Consider the following 25,877-nt stretch of genomic DNA (forward strand, 5'->3'; position numbering starts at 1 on the left):
TAGTCCTGGCTCTCCAAAGAATATCCTGTGTTCCAGGATCCATCTACAGCCCAGTCTTAGACACAATCCTCAGCACCTCATCTTTCTCTCACCTCCAACCCAGCTTTCAGAGGAGAATTACCAGAAACAAAGATACATCCAGCAAAGCTCCTGAGATACTTGAACAGTACAAAGGTGGAGGACAATTTCAACACTCTTTTGCACATTTCAGAATCAGCTGTCACCTTCCCCAGTCTGTCACTTTCTTAACTCATCCTGTTCCCAGGCAAGGAGGGCTGTGTGCACAGTGCTTGTCCTCCCTGGATCCCTCCCATTAACCATTAGCTTTCTGACCATGAGCTCCCCTTAGCCCCAGAGCTGTGCAGAGGGGAAGGATGAGTGTCTGTACTCATTGGCAGTCCCTGGCTGTGCCCCTGGCACCAGCCCCTCTTGCAGCTGGCGTAGGCCACTGCGTCACACTGGTGCAAGCCCTCCATGAGTTTATTTTGGCATTACTGCTGTTCCATTTTCTCTCTGTAGCAAGTATGTGATATAAATGTTATTATTTCCCTCTCCACCTCACACAGAAACACACACACACATCTTTCTCAATGAATCTGTCTAATCTTTCTATGGGTTACTGCCTGATTATTCCCTCCCCCAAGGAGCTTTTTCCATTACTTTGCCTTCACTACATGTGCAGGTATTTTGAGCTCCTCATTACCTGATGTTTCATCACTGTAATGTTCCCTCCCTCAGTAACAAAGATATTGACTAACAGCAGACCTCAGTCCTGTCTCTGTTGAAAAACACGGGATGTTTCCTCCTTATTCTGTACTTTCACATTTTGTTACTAAAGTTTTTGCACTGCATTAGGCAGGAGAGTGGAAATTCCTCAAAATACAGAAACCATACAACACACAATTCTGCATTCTCAATTCCAATTTAAAAAATCAAAAAGCATACCTGCTTCTCTTTTTTCTTCTGACTCAAGTTTCACTGATTTCAGCAAACAAAATCTGAAAACTTTTCAACCAGTTCTAAGAATTTAAAAAAAACAAAGGATGGCCTATTATTTTGCTTTAATTAGGAGTGAAGAGCAAAGGATCAAGGTGGAAGATTTATCACCTTAAAAGAATAGGAAAAAGTTGAATAACACACAACAATGCAACTTTTCTGTTATTTTATTGATATTAGTGAAGAAAAATTAAATTTTGTCATTCTGATGTGTTACAATTGCTTTCTCTGGTGGGTGGACAGCTCCTACAGCTTATTTAAAGGCTAAATAATACTTCCCGATTGCATGATTAACTTCTACACTTTAAATTCTCTTATGGTATTGCTTTCTTCCTGTGGGTATATAAAATGGTCCATTAAGTCCATGACTTTTTTTCAGAATCAACTGTTATTCTATCTACTGGTTTAAGATACATTCAAATAAAAAGATACTTAAATTTACTTGTAATAAGTGCACACATACAACAGCAAACAGAGCTGATGGCATTTTACTAAAACATTGTAAGTTCATAGAATAAATAGAAGTCTTCAAACACATGCTGTAACTGACCGATGTGTTGTTTTTTTTTTTCTTTCTCAAAAAATATCCTTAGTGTCCATAGCACTACCGCAATAACTACTTCATTCAGAAAAAAACAAACCACCCACCTATCTCTCATCACAAAGACTAAAAGACAGTTTCATTTATACAAGAAATTATCAGTGCTAATAATTTAGTAACAGTCTGGTACAAATGGCAATTCACGGCAATTACATGTAGTGTGACAATGGTAATAAACGGGGAGCTTGATTTTAGATGCCACAAGTGCAAGGAAAAGAAAGTGGATGCTAAACCTTCCCTGCTTAACTCTTCTCCAACCCCTCTTCCAAAAAATATTTATGTCTCAGCTCCACTCTAGAAACGCCCTCCAGTCTGTTCAAGTTCCAAGGTATTTCAATTCCTTCTACAAGCACCCAGCAGAAGGTTGGAAGAAACAGAGAAAAAATTGCTATATAATTAGAATTGCCTGGCAACTAAAGGTTGCGTGAGGTCTTATGTTTCCTTTCTGAAAAAGCAGAGGGTTTTATGTTTGTATGGCAGGTATTTTCCTCATTTTAAAAACACTGCGAAAATAAAGCGTTTCCCCTATTTTTACCTACGGTAGGGCCTGACTTTAGATGAAAAAGGTTTCTCTGAAAAAAGAAAACAGAAAATGGGTGGAGAATATTGTCACCCTGTTTACAAGGCCACGGTCTCTGACATGCATGAAACACAAAGATCAGCATGAGGGCTGCAAGCTGCTCTTTCCTGCCTGTACCATTCCGTTACTAAATGTTTTCTGTGGTTCTCTGCTGAGGTTTCAAGGACTCACCTTTTCCTAATACTGGTTTTGCTACATGTTCTTTTATAACATTCTTATCTGTCAATCTGTTCCGCAACGTGGACTTCTAGGAAGTCACTGCCATGTTTGCCTCACGAGTTGTGAAAACTGTTTTCTTTGGGCGCACTGACAAAGCATGTTTCAGTGGCAGCAACACATAGTAAAGCATTTTCCCTTCCACAACCCAGTGCAGCATTGAAGAACAAAACAAAACAAAAAAAACAACAAAGCAAGAAGTTGCACAAAGTGTAAGTGTGCCAAAGGAAACAGCGGTGGTAGGAATATGTCAATATCCCAGGTACCCAGTAGGCTTGCTGACCTCAACACAGTATTAGTTCAAGTTTATAATCTTGGGGAGGAGGCAAATACAGAACAGGGGAAAAAAAAAAAAAGTTTCATCCATTCAGGCATAATAGCCAGGCACTCCAATATCTCAGCTCAACTCATCTACAGAGGCAAAATTAAAACTACCACATGTTAAACTGAGTGCTTTTTTCAGTATTTAATGAAGCACAAATGCTCCCATGCTTCAAGTGATGTAAAGAGAGGTCTCACATAACACATTCAATAGCTTCCCATGCACCTTTGACTCAAGTTAGGCTAGCTACAGAATTCACGTTTTTTCTAGTCAAGTTATTTTTTGTTGGTTTTGCTCTTTTGTTTTTTTTTCAGTGCATCTTAAAAAAAAAAAAAACCTTTTCAAAAGGTTAGCAAGTTAACCTTAATACAGCAATCATAACATAGAGCCTTTTGCACTTGATTGAACAGTAAAATAATCCAATTAGTTACAATAGATCTGGTACATATTTACACATTTTATACAAAGTTTACACATTTCTCCCATTAGGCACGAAGTTGATTTGTCAAACTCAAGAGGCAATGAAAGGGTGGTAGGGAAAGGAAAAGGAGATTGGAGAAAGAATCTGAGTATCTTAATTTAAAAAGACTAGCTGTAAAAATAAAGTCCTTCATCGTAAGCTAGTTTGCTTCGGGAGCTTGGTTCCCATGAGGATCCCTGAAGTGAGGGACGTTGGGCCTTTCATCTGCATGCTGGAACCCACCATGGTGGGGAAGCTCCGATTCCTTCGGATGCCAGTGTTCAGCTGGATGCCCCCAATGGCACTGGTCACGGCAGGGCAGCCCAAGGGGAGACCGTCAGGTGCCAGGCCTCCAGGAACAAGGGCCCTCACTGGTCCCTGTGCCCCACAGAGAAGAGGTCCCTGGTCATCAGTTAAAGGAGGAGCTGACATTTGTCCTGAACTCACAACTTTGGCAATACCAAACCTCCTGACTTTGTCCACGAGATTAAGGTTGGAAACAGACACGTCAGTTTGGCTCTCACTGTTCCTGATGTTCTTTTTATTCCTCACCTCCTTCAAGATTGAACTAGCAGGCTTTGAAGCCAAGAAGTTGTCATAAGGTGGGCTGGTGCACTTGAACTCAAAAGATGGAGGGGAAGAAGAAGGTGTCTGCATGGGTGAATTTGGTGGAGTGGAAGGAATGATCGCCATTTTCGGGGAGTATGTGTTCAGCAGGGTGCTCCTGCTGGCTCTGTCCCAGCTCTGTGGATTGTACACTGCTGCTGAGATGCCCCTTTCCTTCAGCAGCCACACCAGCCCCAGGGATGTGCTCATTGTCGTCGTGGATTCCCGGAGGTTGGTGAAGGATTCGGCCAAACTCAGACGCCGAGGGGTGCAGGGAGTAGCCACCGGGGTGCCTTTCAAATTGCTAATGCTGCCACAAGCTGGAGTAGGTGCTGCATTAAGGCTGAAAGCAGAGGAGCAGTCAAATTATTCTCTCCACTAGAAAATTAAAATTTACCACAGGCAAGATTTTTAACCCTGAGCAGGGCTTTTTATCCGTTTGGAGAGCGCACAGGACACTGACAGTTCCCAGCCCCCCACAAATGTGATTACAAATTCAAAATTACCAGGTCTTACAAAACACATCTCCATTCTGCACACTTCAGAGCCCAGTTTCACAGGATTAATGCCACTGCCAACACCCAGCACCACATTTCCCTGATAAACTATATACAGGTTTGTGACCAACACCTTGACTTTTTCTTCCTGATCAACTGGCTGTCACAACTCCAGTTGCTCCTAAGAGACAAGGAAATGCAGAAGACTGGACCAATGGTATAAGCAAGACATCTACATTTTAGTGTCACTTCTGAACACTCATTCACTAAGGCATGGTGTACTTAGTTACTCCAGAAACAAGGCATGTGGGATATCTATCACACTCCAAATTCATGTCTGTTTGAGAGAATCCCAAGAGCTACATGCACCTTCAGGAAAAAAAGAAATCCAACTTTTGCTAACCATGCACAAATTATGGTCTTTGCCACAAGCACACAAATTTAAAAAAAAAAAAAAGAAAAAAAAAAAGAATTCCACAGTAGTATTTTCTAAGCATGGATTCATCCCTCCCCTCTAATGGTATTCAAAGGGTCTTGAGCAATGCAACACTTGATGCTAACAAAGGATTTACTGATGTGAGCTCACCACTGTTCAAAGAAGGAAATCTACTCCCTTCACCTTGCCAGGTCAGCAAGGAAGAAGACACTCAGCAAAGAGTCAGACAGAAAGTAGAGCCAGTGCCAGACAATGGGAAAACTAAATAGCTGGGAGGGGAAGGAACAAGGGAACTTCCCTTTTCAGCAGAAAAGGGACTTTTTCAGAAAAGGAACTTCCCTTTTCAGCAGAGCCATGCTGCTGGATTGGCTTAGCCATAACGTTCAACTTTAAGTTAAGAAGGATTCTCTGCACCAAGAAAAGCCTCTCAAAGAGCCCTTTGAGACAATCTGATCAGATTTCCAAGAGAAGACTCTGGCCAATGACTAAATTGCATCTCTTTTGCACATATGGACAAAAGGGGCTGAGATGGTGTCTTGACTAGAATTATCAGTCTCATCTCACTTTATATTAATGAACTCTGTGTAGCCAGCACTACTGTGCATATCAGGTTAAAAACCCTGGAATGCTTTGAGCTGAAGCTTCCAATGAGCTTAGAACATCATCTAGATCCTTGCTTTACAATGAAGAGGTGATGTGAATTCACGCAACACTGGAAACTCTATCCCCTAAAAATCAGCGTATCTTTAAGGCACTTCTTAATTAAGAAAATATTAGCCTGATGCTATGAAATCTCAAGTCTTCTTTCCAAGGCTAAGTAGGATCTGACCAGCATGATCTCTAACTGATTTGGAACTGTACCAACCTCTACCATAAGCAGGTGAAATTGGGGAAACTGAACTGCAGCTGCAATTCAACAAGAGGAATCCCATATATTCCTCCTGGTATACTGTAGTAGAACACTTATTTGAGAGAACCAGCAGATGTAATTAGAAATGCAGCCTTGCTAAGTGGCTCTGGACTCAGTCTGCTTGCACCCCCGTGTGTGCTGGGGCTGTCAGTGCATGTGGCAGATGTGCTAAGGCACATCCTGATGTCCTGTCCCTTCTGCCTGGGCTGAGGCAGCAGCAGGGGAGAAGGATCTCTCCCAGCAGAGCCGAGAAGGCCACACACACTGCAGCAGCACACACACTCTGAAGGCAAGGCTAAGTGGAAAGAAGTTAGTTCACAATTCTTCTCTTAAGCACTGATTAAAGCTGGACCTTCATAGTTTTAATTCCAGTGGAACTAAAGAGCAGTAGCAGCCACTGTGGTGCATCTCTCATACAGCTAAATACAGAACACAGAAGTCTTGAAAAGCATGAGGGAGAGAAAAGAGAAAGAAGTTACTGCATGAACTGACTTTCTACAAGGTATGACCATACACATTTCAGAAATCCAGACATATGGTGTAAATTACCAGGCTTCCAAGATATCCTAATCACAAGATGAAAACTATAGCACACCAATGGTTTATTAACTCCAACACCTTCACTCTTTCCAGATACAGGTTTCAGTTGCATAGACATGTAGATTAGTATTTCTACGAGTTTTTCAGCACAGTTATACGCTGCAGCACAATCAAAAAAACAAGCCATCCCTGCAAGAAAGCAGTTGCAGATGTTGCCTTTTTTTCCATTTGATCATTTTGGCACTGCTTTAACTGGGAAATATATTTCCCATCAAGGTGACCACCACCATGGGGCACCCTGGACACAACTGCAGAAACAGACTCAAAGTGGCCTCAGCAACTCAGCCCAGTGACAGTCTCAAGAGTTAGATTAGAAAAGAAACAAATAAAGGAGCATTTCATTTAGCTGGATGAAATTTAGTCAGGTTAGAGCAACACCTGGGGTAGCACAGGTTAAAATGCAACCAGGTAGGTAAATGCCAAACCTCTTGGGGTTAGCTGGTGCCACACACACTAGCATTCCTTGTACATGACCCTGCCAACACAGATGCTGCTGGCAGTGCTGCTCACCCCCGACCACGCTGGGTCACAGTGTCTGCCCTATACCTCCTCTCATCACAACGAGACATAACGCAGTTTCTCGTCCTCCTCACATGACCTGTGAAGAATCATTTATAGTTGGTAAGGAGGAGCTCCTTAAACATCTGCTGAAAACATCATTTTTTCTTCTCTCTTTGTTCTCCTGAACGAATGATGAACTTCCATTTAACTAAGGCAGCTGAAAATGCACCAAATTTTGCTAACTTTTCTGACTGATTTGTTAGATTTAGTACCCAAAGAGTTTATTATGATCACATCTGACAGCAATTCAACAATAACAAGAAAATTAAAATAGAACTGCAGCCATGTAAGAGAATCTTTTTGGTAATTGTGCTGAGGGAAAAGACAGAAAAGAGTAAAGAAAAAAATAGCCAGGCCACTAAAAACTAACCTAGTTCAGAAAGGGAAGCAAAAAAGTTACATTTAAACATCATATATTTTCTTTCCATTTGACAGGTTTTCATATTCAATACCCTTACTTTTCATGCCCTTCATAGGCAGTCAGTGCCTATCTCATGTCTGAATAAATGTAGACACAACACCTCTGCATGGGAACCTACACATTGGTACACTCCCACAGAGGAGCTGGAAGGGGCAGAGAAAGCAATGAGACATTGTCCTTATAAACAGAATAGAACATTCTGTAAATCCCGATTTTCTAAGGGAAGAAAGCTCCCTCTTTAGGTATGAAATTGACACACACACCCCCTCTGGTACTCAGATCTTCACCTTCCATAAGGGCACAGAACTGCCTTCTGTTGGCATGCAGTGTCTACACTGCCAATTGCTATTGCATCACCAGCTCATTACTTTCAGTCTGGAAACTATGATTTAATTTCCAACATTTAAAGCAAGAAACAAAGTACACATCTCCCTGTTTCCAATTAAGGCATATGTCCTCCTCCATTCCTCACATAGCTCCTGGATTTCCTTACCTGCACATCCCTTTTTCTGCTGAGAGGAAGGATTTAGACTTCCACCCTGGAAAAACCTCTCATCTTTTTTGCTAAGAGATTATATCCTGTGCATTCACATATGAGGACTACAATTAATCTAAGATGAAGAGTAGTCAGGTTTGGATATCAGAAGCCAATATAGTTATGTTTGACACTGCAGTATCTTAACTAGAGAAAACAAAATTTAAGAAACTTTGGCTTTTTAAAACATCACACATGCCTCTCAATTTCAGGCTGAGGTAACTCAAAATGGAAGGAATAATTGGTGGGTGTGTTGTAATTCACCAGTGCAGTCAATTCCTACGCTTATGCTATTAATTTGCATTTGCTTAGAGCAGAAACTCTGACAGAGCTGGAGGCTTTGCCATCATGAGAATCCCTTACCTTGGCGTGACTCGTGTGAGTTCATCGGAGGGGTGCAGAATGCGGCAGGTGGTGAAGGTGAAGGTGGAGTTGGTTTGTGACATGCACTTCCCAGGATGAGGTACTAAATTAAAAAAAAGCAAATTCTTTGCATTTTACACAGAAAAGGGAAAAACCAAACTTCTGTGTGCTGATAAGACAGATGCAAAAAGTGATGAGGCACCTTGATGGGATCAATGCAAAAAAAGTGAAATGCCCAAGTACTACAGTGTTAAACAGACACTCCTTCTCCAAAAGAAACACCTCTAGGACTCCGAGGCCAGTGCTAAAAAGGTCTGCTGAAACTTGCCCATGACCACAAACACTGCAGATTAAATCTTGTTCAAACCAAATTTAGGCCAGACAGTGCTTGAAATGCTAGCCCAAATCTAAACTAGCAACTAGAATCAATGGGAAATCACAAGCAAAATTTTCTAGTACCAGCTCAGGAGCACCAGGATTTTCTAAATGCTTGTGCCTTTCAGCTTTCAGATTGATCCACAATAAGGTATCCCCATTACTTCTCAGTAATGGATCCATCTGACTAATGCTACAGGAATACAGATTGTTGGGGTGGTGAGGGGAAGGACACAGATTAATTACTGTTTCTCTGACTTTTCATATCCACAATATGGAAAGTGGTAGTTTTTTGGATCCACTACTGTACATCTGTGATACTTCTCTTGTGCATGTGATTAGGTTCTTTAAAAATGTATGTCCCCAGCTGCACAGTATAGCAGTTTTTGAGTATTTGTAGACAGGGTAGCAAGTAAATTTCATAACAAATGTGGCTGTAAAACTGCCACTCTGTGATAGATCAGTGATTTGGGAAAGAAGCAATATAGCTCAGTTTTAAAAATAAAGGACTTAGGCCAACTTCTTTCTTCTTAGTAGAAATACTTCTGTGGCTGTATTAACCTGCTATATAATGCAGCTGTGGTCACTGCAAAATAACTACAGAATTTGAGCCATGCATCTGAAAAGCTGGTTGGAAAACACCCAGAGTTAAATATTACACCAAAGATATCATGATTGCATAGGTTCTCTTACTTAGTAACCAAACTTAGCAGTGGTAAAAAGACATGCACAATAAAAACCATGTGCAGCTCCCTCCCCACAAGTCCTACCCATCCCTCTGAGCCATTCCCTGATTAAGCCACATTTTAATACCACAGTACACAACTATTTAACATATTGCAAAAGACAGACAGACCGACCAGTTAGACCAGACACCATTCTGAACTCCCAGAGCAGCTCAGCAGAAGCAAGGCAAGTCTTAATTGTGGCTGTGTTCCCTTTTTCACAGTTCACAAGTATCACAGCTCCAAAACAGTGTGTGTGGTTAGGTAGCCCTTTAAGAACACATATAAGCAGTGTGTGAAGGGTAGAGCATGGGCAGTGTGAACAGTGGAAGCAGAAGTGGCTGAGCATACAGAGTGAGGTAACTTCTAGTCAGCGCTGGAATGTAATGTACGGCTGTACATTAGAGAAGGATATTTCCAAGGACCCACTGGAGTGTCATGTTAACACACTCAAATGTTAGCACGGCATAACATAACAACAAGCTCTACTTCACCTCCAGAGATGGTAATTAGGATGCTTCAGGAATCCAGTTGCTTTAGAGATTAGTGTGAGCACTACAAAAGCTATTACAAGGGAGCACAGCCTAGCAATCATGATTCTCTCCATATTGTAGAGAGTTATAAGAAAATCTGGAGAAAAAACTCAAATAACTGGACATGAAAAAATTGGTTATTTAGAGAAGCACAGGACTTTTAACATAAATCAATTAGAACAAAGCAATTATCCCTGGATGATGAATAGAGAACAGAATAAAGCAATGCTGGTTTGAGATTGCAAGCTCAACCCAAAGCACATAGCTGTAATACAATCAGAGCATTTTCCCCATTTGTAATATCCACTGGGCATCCCCTCAGATTGGAGACAGGCACATTGAAGAAACATAGCTGCATTAGCAAAAGCAAGACTCATTGCTATTAATGAGTCAAAGATAGGAGAAGGCTGCTAAAAGTAGAGAAATCACTAACTCTAATCAGAGGAGACAAAGTGAAATTATGAAAATAATCTATCCATTTCCAAGGATGTATTTCACCCTCAAATACCACTAAGAAAGTCCTGTACCAGCTTCATCCTTCATCAGTCAACAATGGGTTGTATCATACTGCTGTAGCATTTTCCATCCTTTGGACACAGTAAAAGAGTGAGAACCTGTTGCTGTAAATGAACAAAGTTTATCAAATAGAAACAAAATTATTAATTTCTAACTTGTTAATTTTACATATGAATGGCCATCTCCTGAGTTGGTATAAGTTCATGAAGAAGTAATACATTTTTCTGTTAAGAAAAACTACCTTCACATTTACATTTATCAAAGTATTCTCTTGAATATAAATATCTGCTCCATGTAACTGTCTGAGACCAAATGTTTTACTTATACCCTCTTTTCCAAAGTAGTCGTAGTTTAACAACAAGGCTCCATATCTGTATGAAAAAGAATCTATACATAATTCAGAGCTTAACAAAATTTACAGAAATATCATGTAACATCATCCATCAGGAACCCTGTGCAAACTGTTAGTGCATTTTCCCCCTAAATGAAAATTAAATCTAAACTAAGATTTTTCTTGTATCATGTTTTAGCACTTAGGAATTAATGATTTTTCACCTTACTAAGTTCTCTCAAACAATTCATAGGCATTATGGAAAATGAAAACCATCATAGCTGAAAGGGACTCTTCTGTAAGCACAAACACTATTGTAAAAACACCTTTTAAAATACTGAGGGAAAAAAAAAAAAAAAAAAAGGCAGGTTCCAGTCACACTGAGCACAGAGAGCTCCATCTTCTGGCAAAACAAGCAGGGCTTTCCTCACAAGTCACAAAGCTGATTTTATGTATTTCAGAGCTGTCTCAGATCCAGCTTCAGGACTCAGAGCCTGTGGGCCATTGTGCTAGGTGTAAACAGCAAAATAGAAATGTTTAGGGCATGACCTTCTGCCCAGGGAACTCTCAAAAGACCATTTTAACTGGATTTTCAACCAGCTTGTGCAGAGGAAGTTACAAAGTTACAAAGCAGGTAAACAAGTGGCCTGCCCCACCCTCAAGAAGATGTCAAGGCAAATTAAGTTTGAACAAGATTTGTAAGAGGTAGTTAGACTAAAACACCCTTAACTTTTGTACCATTGGATCAAAATTCAAATTTGTTGTTATGCTGAAATAAGAGTGAGGAGTTAGAGAGCTTCAGGTGACCAGTATATCTTTGCATTTTTTTACAAACACCTATTCTGGCACATACAGATTTATTAGGAATTAACCTCAAAAAAGTTGGGAAATCTTTAGAGTATGATTTGATCCAGACTGGCACAAAGTTAACACTTTAGTCCAACAGTGAAGCAAGCCACTCTGCTCCATCATTTTTTTGGCATGTTTCAAGAAAAGGGGGGAACCCAGCTCCCTGCTATTTGAGCAAGGAGTACACTGGAATTTCTTTAGCACAGGCTGTAGAAACAGGGATGGAATGACAATCAGACTGAGGCATCCTTAGAGCAACAGAGGGTGTTCTAAAGAACTAGAAGTTCATTGCTGAATAGAAAAGTTCTGCCTGCTTTAAAAGGGAATAATGAAGGACCATTAGGAGACTTTCTACTTTCTACAGTGTGATCATCGAGAATACAGGCTGTGGACTTCACTTTTGCCAGTGTGTGTCACTAATTCCATTCTTAGGTGAGGTGAAATTACTGGAAACTAGGTCACAAAACCCCACTAGGATCTACAGGACAATTCAGTGATTTCATGTAGTGTCTAGATTTAGAAGAGTTCATCCCCTCCAGGTGGCTAAAGGTGAGAGCTCTGATGTCCAGTGCTATCTGTACTGAAAATGCCTGGCTGACAGAATAGGAGGAATGTGGAGTAGGCTGGATCTGACGCCTGGGTGAACCACTACAACAAAAAAGGAGATAAGTGATAAAAACAGCTGTAAAATGTTAACATGGTCCTCTGCTAAAGCTGTAACTGTGAATACGAACTGTGAATACTCAAAATTCATATGTCTGCACCAGGAGCATGACTTTTGTTATGTTCCTTATACAACAAAATTATTTTTTGAATACCTGATTTTCCAAAATTCTCATTTATTTTGCCTTTGGGAACAGAAAGAGGAAAAACTGAACAAAGGCAGGTATTCTTTGGACAGGGTGTTCTTCTGGCTAAGATCACTTTCTCTGATGTCTATAACCATTGAGCATAGATGGAAAAAAGTGTTTAACGTGGCTTCAACATAAGTTTATGCAGGCTAGGATCCCCAAATTAAAATTCAAGCGTTTTAACACCATAGAAAGCAACTGCTGACAGTCTTCTCTTAAAGAAATAATTACTGTGAAATATTCATGCCATTTGAAAATAAAATACATTTAAATATGCATCAATACCTTAGTTCTAAGAAGAGTTACAAAATTTATTGCTTTTTTGTACAATGATAACCTTTTAGAAGCAAGTATAGTAATCCTGCTAAAAACAACTCAAACATAATACATTCATTATGTGTTCTTGTGATTTTAGGCCTCTATTTGGAAAGTCCTCCGTGTCATGGTTAAGGTCTAAGCATGAAGTACAAGAGTGCTGATCCCGTAATGCTGTGCACATGTCTATTCAAAGCAATCAATCAGTGGAACTAACAAACACAAATACTGAAAGACCAGTTTATGCACCCAGTACTAGCAGGCAATTAGGCACACACTGCATCAAGTGTAACCCTTCCAACTTCAAAATTAGAACATTCATACCATTATTAAGTGCTTTGAGTGGCTGGTGTTTCATTTGTTTCTTTAAGGGAAACATGAAAGTCAGCGAATTAAAAAACCACAACAAACCAAACAAAAAACCAACCCAAACAGCCCCTCCCTCCAAAACAGATTCTGTACAGTTTTGTAATATACTAGTTTCTTTCACAAAACAAAAAAAATATATTGAGGTTACTAAAAATTTGTGCTGCAAAAATTACTTGTCCTAGATGATTTTAAGAACGCGGTGTCCTGTAACTTCTCTATAATTCCATTTATGCTGAAAGTCTACACAAGTGATACACAAATCTCAACCTACTCCTGTGTATTAGGCTAGAACTGTAACTATGGAATTTACAATCCTCCATAAAGTTAATGCTACCCACACACAGTATGTAACTCCAACAGATTAACTGCAGACCATAAAGCATATGTGCTAACTTCTCCTGAAATGTTCAGTGCCACAGCTGGGATAGAATATGCATTTGTGGTGAAGAAGCTATTTTATAGATCAATAGGTTCTACAGGTTTCAACATAGAGACAAGAAAACACAAGGAATATAACTTTTCCTTTTTCAGTCAGAATGGTTTCTGACTCTAGCTATCCCAAGAACAGAATATCTATCAGAATTGTTCTGGAAACATTTGTTTTGGCTACAAGGTATTTTTGGCACCAGCAGTGTTTGCTCTCCTGAGCCTGGAAGTTAAAATAAGCTCCCAGGCTCATTTTGAGCAGCACTCTGCACACACAAAATGGCAATATGAATAGTACTTGTAAGTACTGTGACAGAGAATCGATCCAGTGCAAAAAGGCAATATACAAACCTCAGAGCATACAATTGACTGAAGCAGAAACCTGCCCAACAGACTAAGATGACCTGCAGCTGGCTGGGAAGGTCTTTGTAGGCACTGTATTACTGAAGACCTTTTGATCTGAGGCTAGAAGACCTTTAGCTTCACTGACACATTTTATGGCCTGCCAATAGCAACTGTGAGATACCTGCTGGCTTTTACAGACCTCTTGAATGAGATTTTTCCACAATGGAGCCATCCTGGATTATAAGCAAAGGCACTATCGCTAGAGACTGTGTGCAAGTTTTTTCTTTCCTTCCCTTTTTATTTTACTTCCACATTCTCTAGCAAGAATTTATTCTGTATGTTTCCAACTGGAACCAATTCCCAACTGGAATCATGCAAGCAATGATGTCATAACCTTGTACTCATGATGGGGTCGTGATGAGGTGCCACATGTCCATACACACCCCTACCTGCCTTGCATTTCCTACAGAGAGATCTAGAAGAAAGAGTGCTGAGGAGAAGCAATGGCTGCACAATATTTAAATACAAAATAAATTCATAAGCTAAGCATGCACCTCCTCCTCCCAAAAGATAATTCTTCAGTGGGCAGATTGTGGATCCTAAGAAGTACTGCTCCATTAGTAAGTGCCAAAATCCACAATCATCTCCTCCTTGTACAATGCCTGACAAATTGTTTCAACAAAAAGCAGATACAGTGTCTTTACACCATTTGAGCAACACAACCAATAATGATATGGTAGCTCATGGATACTCCTAAATCCTATGCAACAGGACAATTTGAAAGAAGGCAAAAGAATTGGAAATGAAAGTTTTCAGTGCACTTGTTCATTCTAAACAAAGTTATTAATTTTGACCCATTTATTTCTGTAATGTATTAAAATGACTCAGCAAATAATAGAGAAATTGAATTGATTTTTATCTTACTTTGTCAGTTTATAAGGCAGGGAATTTGCTTAAAAACCCTGTCTGAGATAGACTTTTCCCAGGAAAAGTCAGCAGTAACAAGTTCATAAACAGTGACCTTATTTCAAATCATAATGAAGACAGAAAATGGAAGGAAATACTAAACTTTCTTACCAGTTTGTAATCATAGAGAAGGCCTACATTTATTGCTCTACTACAAAGAAAGAAGTCTTTCAAATTAGTACCCAGAAATGTCAGACTAATTTGTTCTTTTTAAAAAAAACAAAAACAAGGAACTAAACTATATCCTTATCTATGTTTAGCCATGACAATGAGTCTTTTACTTTTTTGACATGTTCCTGTGTTGAACATGCTTAGAAAATTTTTTAAAATGTAACCCAAGCAACATTTTTTTGCACATTTATTGTACCCTGAGTACATGAAGAACTGCTTGTTCCCTTCCTCTCTACAGCAACATATTTTAAAATTAATCATATCTTTTGTTGAATCTTTTATTCCCTAAATCCTAAAAAAGCCATTTATTTCAGTCTTTGATTATTTCAGTTATTATCTCCAACTTTTCTTGCTGTTGCTACTCAGACTCTTCAAAATTATAAAAACCTGGATAATAGCCAAAATGGTATAACTGCCTGAAGAGGCATTATTTATTTTCATATTAATTTTAAAAAATAATATAAATTTTCTTTCTGGGATCTCATAGAAGGAGGACAACTTTTGCCAATGGAAAGTTGAAGGGTTTGGATGTTGAAGCACTGGAACAGGCTGCCCAGGGAAGTAGCTGGGTCACTGCCCCAGGAGGTATTTAAAAGATCTGAAGATATGGCACTTAGGGACATGGTTTAGTGGTGGACTTGGCAGTGCTGGGTTAATGCCTGGACTCAATGATCTTAGAGGCCTTTTCCAGTCTTAATGATTCTGTGATTCGAAGTTTAACCTTAATACAACTGACTGTAGAAAGCAGCTTATATTCAGTAGCTGAAAGCACTGAACTGTCATTGCAGTGAGAGCTGAAGATACTCTGCATGTCATGATAATAAACAGAAATATTATTGTTTAGCCCTGAGACAATCTAATCTTCCAAAGACCAGCCAAATATTAAATTACGATTTATCCCAGAGAAAGGAGAGGGAAGGAAGTGTCTTCATTTAAAGTAGTTACACAAAAACAAGAAGTCTGGAAAAAAAAGGAGTTCTGGCAATTTTCTGATTCTGGACTAAATATAATTCTTTACCAGAGGCAAATCTTAATGAAGACTATATAGCTTATTAAAACAAAACCCCCTCAAATCCCAAGAACAAGAGAGAAACCACACAAACTCAAAACACATCTATTGTCTTGAGAATCTGTAATCTTGTGCAATAATAAACTGCTAGTGTCAGTTCAGAATATCTAATAACTCATGCAGTACTGTGTCACTTAAAAATGTTTATGTCTTAATACAGTATAAATAGGAAGGACAGGGTTTAGTAGTGTGGTGGTGAAAGAACAAGGGAAATGTTATTAGTCACTGCATAAAAACATCCCCTTAGTTCTTTATCTCAGAAGGACTTTAAAAACAGGTAACCATACCTGAGGTAAGTGAATTAAACTTTCAGAATTTCTTTGGTGATTTTCAAGGCACTCCATTTGTTTCAGAAAAGGCAAGATAGAGGCACCTTTAGTGCACCAATCATTTAGTCTTCTTTTTTTCCCAAAAGTAAAAAAATCTAAGACATGGCATCACCTCTTATGAACTGTCAGAAGAGTATCTGCACTACAGTAATACAAAATATATGTAAATCTGTACAATACACACACTTAACAGCGTGCACTAAATACACACACAAGTTGAATACATGCCACACAAAGGTTTGTGAATGAACCACTTCCTTTTAGCAGCCTTCTCTTATCAAAATAGAGTAAAATATTGACCACAGATGCTGTTACTGAAAAACAAATTAAAAGATTATCAAAGAAATGATTTTTGAGCCAATGTTAGAATGGTTATGTTCTAACCACTGCACGCACTTATCGTGCAGATGCTACACACAAAGCAATATTATGGATGCTGTTCTGAAGAGACGTGAGAATGGCCCAGTAATCAAAATCCTGTAAAGATGTCAGTTTTACTGGACTTAATGAGTTTCCCTCACCAGACCCCTCATCATCGTCAGTCGCGGACTCCTGCATCTCCTCTGTGAAAGCCTGAGATTGGCGGGGGTTATTCTTGTTCTCTGAAACAGTCACTTGTGCTTGTGACCTCTCACCTGAGGTCTCTGTGTGCTGAACTGGCGTCGAGGTAGTTAGGCCCTTGTAAGAAATGTCACCTGTCTCATCTTCCTCATAGTCATTAAGGCAGTACACTTCATCCAGGTCCAGGTCTAGAGTCCTGAAGCCCTTAGTGACAACCCCAGGCCTCGGGTCCAGGATCCCACCCAAGTGCGGCTGAGCCAGCTGCTGCCAGTGGTGCAAAGTGGCAGAACCTTGAAACGGAACAGAAAGACAACCAAAATCAATTAGTTAGCAATCCAGGACCTAAAAGACAAAGTCTCATTTCATTTATCCAGAAGACCAAAGGTTTGGGAGCTCCAAACCTTTAATGTTTCTGGGGGGATATGCTACAGCACAAAACTGCTTCACCTATGCTTCAGCATTTCCACACCAGTGTGAAACAAACTGATCACATCAGCACTTATGCAAAGCCTGGTAGTGAGAAGCAGCACACTTGTGCACATGCACATCCCCTCCCTGTAAATATCCTCATCCGCTTCAATTCACAGGATTAAGCAGGAGTAGAAAGAATTTACATTTTAAAAGTTGATCTGAGCGCCATCACAGAAAGCTCTAAGAGGAACATATACCACATATTCCCACATTAAGCTCAAACTAAGACAAGTGCTGAAAACATGCCAGAATTTTCTACCAGTGGCTAGCAGGAGGACAAGTAGTCACACAGATTGCACAGCAATTTTAGCTTTGTACCATATGTTAGAAAACCCCATCAACTTCAGGCACATGTAAGCAGATACACAACTCAGAGCTACACGTCAAATCTAAATACCTGAGTGGGCCCTATGCTACAGGAATTCAACTACTACATAACTAAGTGCTACTGTACCTGTAGCTTTATCCTTGGCAGAGAAATGTTTTGAAAAAGGAGGCATATTTTACAGAGAAAAGTATTCAATATTCAAGGATTAATAGGAGACAGAAACAGCAATGGATCAGGAAAAATTGATATATACACCAAGATGGGCCCAGTGAAATCAGGGGAGGATTTATTTGATTCCTCAAGAAGCAATTAAACACTGCTTGCAAGGGCCTGAATTTTCCTGTGTGCCCACCATCACTGTGTTGAAAAATGTGACTTAAAATCACACATGTCCTATGACACAAACAAAACATCTTTCCCTTCACCTCTGCCAGATCAAATCAGAGCAGTTTTTGAAGCCTTATTCCTGTTCCTTCTCTGCAAAGCAGAATACTCACTCATTCAACAAGCTGGAACACAAATGTCTCACCTATATTCAAAGACCAAGAATGTTCAATTTGTTGCATGATGTACATAAAAACCTAAACTGTAATAACTAGGCAAGAGGTGGCTCTTATACATTTTCAATCTGAGAAAAATCCTATGATAGGAGAAAACTGTCATTTCACATATTGCACTTGAAGAAGCTTACTGTTAATAGGAAGTGAACAGGGAAAAACTCTCTCTAGAATGACTGGGAATAATGGGTGGCATTTTAATTAAGCCTATCTCACTTTTTAACATCTGTAATTTTTTAGTTCAGAATAAATTGGTCTGCTAGATTGCTTTGGCTAATTACCCTATTTTTATTTTTTTTTCCTTTTATTTAAAGTAAGTCTAGAGGGATTAGAGAAAATTTGCACCCTTGAGGCTCAAGAAATAGAAAGTATTACAACCCCAAAATGAGAGAAGAGACATCCTTATAATTTGTATTTGCTTCTGAATTGTCACAAAGGCCAAGTTTTTGCTTTCATATAAAAGAAATACCTCAAAATGAGAAGAAGTGAGAGACATTGTCAAGCCTTAACCTAGGAGTAGAGGTTTTCTGTCAGTCTACTCCAACAATTAAAGAACAAAGGAAATCAAAATTGCTTTCTGCACTATATGCAAGTATAAGAAGTTAATTAACTTCTACAGGCTAGCTTCTGAAGATGTAATCTTTTTCACCTTAAAGCACACCAAAACTTAAAATAAACTCAGTAGAATACAAGCACTTCATAAAAAACATATTTCCATATATATACCTCATATTTTTCCATAGAAAATATATATACCAAAATAACTGCATTTTGAGCTTTAATGTTTCTATTGAAACTACAGAAATCAAAATGGCCTAAACTCCATCACAAACAGGAGTATATCTGAGCCTAATCTTGATCTTATAAAATGCATGTAAGGGAGCTTTAATTTCCTAAACAGAAAATGAACACAAATGTACAAGGGAATGCAACAATTATAAATCCCCAATAAAAAGAAAAAGAGAAAGATGCAGAAGTCAAAAGAAGAGGGAAGTACAACGCTTCTTTGGCCTACATTCAGTCCCTGGCTCCTAGCAGATGGTTTTGTAAATTACCATTACTGTGTAACAGTGGGTCATGCCACTGAAGGAAGAAGGAATATAAGAACAAAATAAGTATATGAATGGAGTAATTTTTTTCCCCATATTCCTGATATCTTTGCATGATTGCACATAGGTTTTGAGGATCAGAGAAACCTTAGAAATTCAGAGTGTTGCTCCCACAATTGCAATCAAGTGGATGAAGACATAATCAGTCCAAGTTTTTAGTTTTCCTACAGATAGTATTATTTCATGCTTATGACTCAAGAAGTCACAGGTGCATAGTAAAAAAAAAAAAAAAGCAAAACAAAAAAAATCCCACTGGACTGTAACAAAAACAATTCACATCAAGCAATCCTTCTGTTTGACTACAAGAAAGCATGTGTTGTTTTTAAAGGTGCAAAAGAAAATTAATTTCTTCTCTTCTATCAAGTGCTTCTGTCACTTTTTTTCTGAGGGATTTAAAAGATTGTTTTAAAGGAGCAGAAGTCATTAACCTATAGAAAATTTATTATAGAACTAATTTTTATTTCTTATGTTTTATGACATGAGCACCCAAAACAATAATAAAACCAAAGACACAACTACTTATAGCAGTCTGTAGGTACAGCAGACTATTTTTCCCCAGTAGTCTGAAGGCATCCCTGAAGTTGAAAAAAAAAAAATTAAGGCTTGTGAAAAATATTTGGAAAAGAAACTAAGATGAAATGAAGAACAAAATCATAAAGATATTTAGTTAATAGAAGTTAACAAACATAAAATTTATGAAACAGGCAGACACAAACATGCTACAAATGAGATCTAAAACCAAACATGAGAAGTACTTTAAAAGGTGCAATAATTTCAAGAGAGAAATGACCCAGTGAAAACATTGAACAAAACCAGGGGAAAAAAAAAACCAACCCAGACAGATAGAAAGATGATAAAGACTTTAAGAGTTTATTGGAAGACAAAAGCAGATATAATGGGATGGTGACAGAAATCTGTTACAGTCGTAGCAACTGGAAACTGAAACAAAGTGGGATCATCCTTTCCCTCATGTGATACATGAACTTTTATGACCATTTAAAAGCAACCATGAAAACAAACTATTAAAATCTGCTTGACAGTGTGCTATGGCTATGATTTCAGTTCAATAGGTAGATACAGTACATCACTTTCTTCAGGACATAATGCTGATTGTTGTTTCTGAGTACATGTCATGCTATATGCTCCTTATAGATGAAATAAATTTGTTCTAAAAAGATGATAAAAAGCAACTTCTGCAATTAAAACACACACAATGCAATGTAATACGAGGGTGGAAGGGAGAGAGGGAGAGATAGAGAGAGAGAGAGAGGGAGGGAGAGAGAGAGAGAGAAGCCAAAGCTAAATGATGTTACCTAGTGTATCTGTGAAGTACTACAGGAAAACCTCATTTGGTTGAAAACCTGGAGGAATTCACTCAACTAACTTCCAGCTACTAGCTGAAAGAACTAAAGAAAGCCAGGCAGACTATACTACATGTGCTTTGACAGCTTTTTTTAAATAGACTATTGAAAGGAACTTTGAAATACCGCTCTAGCCCTCACTACCATCTATCTCTATCTTACCTTTTTCTGAGATAATGTATGAAGGAAACTTGACTTAAAAAAACTCCACCTATTTCACATGTGAAACACAAAGCCATAGTGACTCATGTGTGACCACTCAAACAACCCATTAAGTCCAGAGATAATTTTGAATCACTGTAATAGTCTTATTGGACCAGCTGGACTAACCCAAGTAAGTAAAGGCCTTTCCAGATATACTAATTTACAAAACTCTGGTTGTTTAGATTTCATAGACTTATCCACCCTCCTATTCCAATTATGATATGGTAATATTTAGGTCAGATGTAAAACTGTTCTGCGGATGTGCACATGTGGCCTGCAATACTCATTTTACTACCTTGGCCGGGATTGTTTCCTAACACTTTTAAGGCTTGTGGAAAAGCATAGTAGTTAGAAGATCTCAAACCAACAGCGTGGAGTACTGTCTCTAAAGTAAAAAGAATATGTATTGCAAAGATTTCCTGCTTTCCGGTGATGGATTAGAGACCACAAAGAGTCACTAATAACAACAGATAAAGGCCGAGGCCCTTTGTTATCACCTTCTAGTGGTTTCACAATCTGAAGCTTTTCTGGCAGGTAGGAGCGACTGCTGATAGACATTCCTGAATATCCAGTGAATTCTGAAAATCTGGAGTGAGTTCCCAGTGACATGATGCTCTCTGTGGGGGTAACGGAACCACTGTGGAGTTCTCCCTTTTCTGCCAGTTCCCGCAACTTCCTTTCCTGCTCTTCCTCAAAGAATTTGCGCTCCGAGAGGTAATTCTCCCGCCTGAGGGAGAGCCTACGAAGGGCAGTCTCTAGGTCACTGGAGCCTGGAGTCCCTGGAGTTCCAGGCTTCTTCATCCTGTCTTCATTTCTAAAACATAAAGTAGGACACAGAAAAAAAATTTAAAGAAAGTGTGGGAGGGAAAAAAACCACATTCTTAAAAAAGTTTAAAACTTCCACATGAGAGTTTTGAGACATTCACCAATACCTTTACAATACTGTGTCTGGGAACAACTTGCTACTCATCTGGAGACCTCAAAACCAAACACCAAAACTTTTGTAAAAGTTTTGCCTAGAAACTCCTGGTTGGAAACCTGCACTTTACTTAGGAGCTTCCTCCTAAAAAGAGGTGAGAATTGTCTTTGTCTACTCACTGTGTGTCTTTCACAAACACAGGTAAGCAGGCCCCATGGTAAAGGGCCAATGCTGTACAAACACCACAATGAACCACAGGAGTATATTACATTGACAAACATACATAATTTTGAGGTATTAAGCCATTTTTACTGGAAAGTATATACAGCATAATATGGAACTGTACTGGGGGAAGAGACAAGTAGCTAGAAAAGCAAAGTTCTGACTGGTTTCATTCACAAGTTTTCATATTAGGAAACCTACAGGTGCACACTTTATTTATTTTTAGGATCAAAATGTTAACTGTAGCTGCATCTGGGATCAGAACTCTCTGGCAATTATGCAAAATGGTGAAAATTTAATTATTTTTAAGTGCTGACCCACAAAAATAAAGGGTGGTTTTACACCATCTGGTGATGTTGCATCTCAGAGCAGGTCTGAGTTGCAGACAATGACTGATACACAAGTGCTTTCTAAAAGCTTTCTTTCTTTAAATAAACTTGAGTGCTCAGAAACTATAAGCACAAAATAGATTCTGAAAATGTATGCCACTGTGGTAACTGCACTACATAAGACAAAAGGAAGAAAACAGGAAGACTTTGCCTTTATGTCAAGAACAAAGCAAATGCAAATTCCAGCGCTATGGTACTGACCCATTGTCCGAGGACTCTGTCTCTAAGATGATGCTATTGGTCTTGTTGTCTATCACCATGTTAGAGATGTCTCCCCCATAGAAACTGGAACGTGGAGTGCTGACACAGCTAGAAATGACTGAGTTCATAGCAGAGGACTGGTTAGAGCCTGGGATATTCATTGGTGACGGAGTCATGGACCTCTGCTTGACAACTTGATTGACATTTCTCACTGTCTCGAAGACTCGCTTCTGATGGCTGTAAACACACACAGTTAATAATCACTCAATAACTTATTACCATGAGAAGGAACAGAGGAAACAGGTAACAGCTTACTAACAGCCCTTCCTATTCACAGATCTAACAAACACTTTGGTTTTATATACAGTTCTGTAAAGTAGTATGCATAGGGTCCCATACTAGCTACATTCTGGTCATTACATTCAATACATCAACATAATTCTTCCATCACCCTAGAATATTTTTGATAGAACATTTGAAAATTATGTACATGGACTCTTTCAAATATTAATAAAAAATAAGTGAAAAAGCATTTCCGTACACAAGCTAAAAGCACCGTAAAGCCCTTATGTAAAAATGAGTTTTTAAAAACCAGACTTTACCTCCATTCAACTCTTAACTATAAACTGGCTAATCCATTTTAAAAGAGAATTTGAATTTACTCTCCTGAGTATCTCCATGCAAGAAAGTCTTGTGTCTTTTCTCTTTGAGACCAATTTCCAACCCCCCTCAACAGTACTTATATCATGCTGCATAAGTACCACTGCTGCTTTGTTTTACAGTTCAACAGTGGCTGAACCTAAGAATAGCACATTCCTTCTATCTCAAAGGTAACACTGTCAGGTTTTAACAGTGACTGCATGCCTTAGGCTATTTAATGTAATTTAAATTTCTTTCCCTCTGTCCATGGGTGCTCAACAGTTGCACCCTTTGTGTGGAGGCTCCAGGTCTACAGCTGTACTTCTTTATGAGGCTGAATCTAAGAGTATTTATCAATAAACAGTCCCATGGAGCTTGCAGTTACTACCACTGCACAAATAAATAAAGCCAAGCCAAATCACACAACCAAAAACAAAAAGTATCCTCCTCTGGTACAGGCAAAGTCAATAAGGCATTCTAAAGAAGTTAAACTAGCTTTAAGTTAGACTATACTGGAAGGATGAAAGGATCCTATGGGGTTTGAACATGCTCACAACTTTCTGATCTTACATTTTTCTAATCAACATTTCACTCTGTCAAAGCCTCATTTACAGTTCTTTGCTCAGGCTCAGAAAAGGTCAGTGTATGCGTCAGGCATTTTGTAAATGCAATTAGAAGGTTTCTGGGAAGTGCCTACTGTACCTTCCCTGACTGTCCTGTTTTGTAAACTTGTTTCTGTAACAGACCCTGTAAACTGGATTAACTTATTTCAAATTAAACAATCCATGCTTTGTACAAATCTGTGAGATAAACCTATTGGAGTACACATGCAACTGGCATCAGTGAGACCATTTCTGCCAAGCTGTATCTATCTATAGCTTTGGGGCTGTCGCAAGCACTTAACTTGTTTCAAACTACTCTCTTGTTGAATTAAACAGAACTTCAGCACAGGCATAATGGGCATCACACTAAGTACCATTCCAAATCCCTTACTGCCCTGATGTTCTTCCTGTAAAAACTGGATTAGATCAATAGTTACCTGGTAACTTATGTTATAAAACTCACCAAGAGAGAGAAAACCCACTAATTTGAACTCCTCCCCTAACTGGTAACCGGACAAATCTAGCATGGTAACACTCAAGAAAACAAACCTTTTCTCATTCTCAGCACTCACCATTGAGGAAAAAAGTTTACAAGACACAGCAAAGCCAAAATATTGATGTTTTCTTTTGGCAGCTTAAGGAGAAAATAAAAACACCCCAAAACCTATTTGTTTTCCTTTTTCTCTCTCATTCATATTCAGATAGAAATATTTCTTTCTAAATATCTATCTCAACTATTTCCTGGTTTTTTTCTTTTTTTCATCAAATAATTAATTTCAGATATAACCAATCAATTTAGGAACCAATTCTTTTCAGTCATACGCCAAGTCAGGAGAGTCGGGTTCATCTAAATGCAGCTCCTTCCTCATTGACCCTTCTATCTCTGCTGCCAAAGAATCCTGTTAAAAATAAGCACAAAAGAGAAAAAAATATCATAGGTTGGCATGACAGAAAATAATAAATTACTTATACAAAATAATAAGTGATGAAGAGTATTTCTAGAAGAAAAAAAGAAGGTTTAAACGTGAAAAATGACGGGAAAACTAATGTAGATATTTAAAGTACTGACGAAATATGGCTTAGTTTAATTTTTCCACAGTATGTACCACCTGATTATGCATAATATCTGCCCAAGAACCTTAAAAAAGCATTGTAGGCAACAACATGATCCAGCTTCCCAGACTGTATCCCATACTCAGTAACACTCACCTTTCATGCATAAAGTTTTGTTCTGTATGTTCTCATTTAAAATAAACATAAAACCCACAGCATTATCCATCCATCAACAAAAATGACATGATTCCTGGCATAAAGCACTATACACTTTCTCCATAAGGTTAGATGTAACAGACCATCAACTCTCCAGAGCTGGTTGCTAAGTTTTACTGCTGGGTGCAAGGTCTGAGTATCAAACAGTAACAAATCTAAATGATCTTTTGTCCCATGATTCAACATTTGAAAATCATTTTAACAGAAAAGACATAAACCTATCTCAGCACAAGCATACTCTCCGCAGCTTTCAGCCGTATTTGTGCAAGCACAATTTGTATTATTTCTGCAAGCACAACTTATATTATTAAACATCTGCACTTTAATTTGGCCAGTATTCAGTCTTAGAAGGGAGCACAAAAAGGCAAGCTAAGCCTTTGTTGGCAATTTACTTCTTGTGAGCACAAATAAAATGTGTTCTTCTTCAGCAGTAAGACAAGACAAGGCAGGCCAGATTTTGCTGCTTGATTACATTAAAGTATTGCAAAAGAAGCCACTGATACCATTGCCTTCAGAAGTAATCTAACTACTCTAGAGATACACAGGCAAGCAGAGTAAGTCACTGGACACATTCTTATCCACTCTTTTTTTCTCATTTCATTGAGGGTACTGCCTACTCCCTGAGCTTTAAATGTCATAGTCACATGAAATCAGGTAAAGAAACTTGAAAACGCCAGTGAAAGCACCATAATTTGTTGCCATAATACAGATTAGCAACTAACATTCTTATAATGAACCACTGAATTTTCAGTCACCATAAAACAAGAAGGA

At 38.7% G+C, this 25,877-nt stretch overlaps 1 protein-coding gene across 7 annotated transcripts in view; it reads right to left on the bottom strand.

The window, feature by feature from the left end:
- Positions 1-1,145: 1,145 nt before the first annotated feature.
- The window catches only part of TRAK1 (trafficking kinesin protein 1), a 121,739-nt gene continuing 97,007 nt past the window's right edge, over positions 1,146-25,877 (bottom strand). For 4 of the 7 annotated variants that reach the window (XM_015617393.2, XM_015617388.2, XM_015617391.3 and 1 more), the window contains 6 exons: positions 24,660-24,736; positions 22,597-22,833; positions 21,363-21,679; positions 16,796-17,125; positions 8,105-8,207; positions 1,146-4,124 (listed from right to left, as the gene is read on the bottom strand). In XM_015617393.2, the coding sequence (XP_015472879.1) occupies positions 3,326-4,124; positions 8,105-8,207; positions 16,796-17,125; positions 21,363-21,679; positions 22,597-22,833; positions 24,660-24,736 (1,863 nt within the window). In that variant the 3' untranslated portion in view covers positions 1,146-3,325. Of the gene's footprint in view, positions 4,125-8,104; positions 8,208-16,795; positions 17,126-20,145; positions 21,680-22,596; positions 22,834-24,659; positions 24,737-25,877 lie in introns of those variants that run through there. The other 3 variants (XM_015617389.2, XM_033511943.1, XM_015617396.3) reach the window with 2 other exon arrangements.

The sequence above is a fragment of the Parus major genome, chromosome 2, assembly GCF_001522545.3.
Source record: "Parus major isolate Abel chromosome 2, Parus_major1.1, whole genome shotgun sequence".
Classification (NCBI taxonomy): Eukaryota; Metazoa; Chordata; class Aves; order Passeriformes; family Paridae; genus Parus; species Parus major.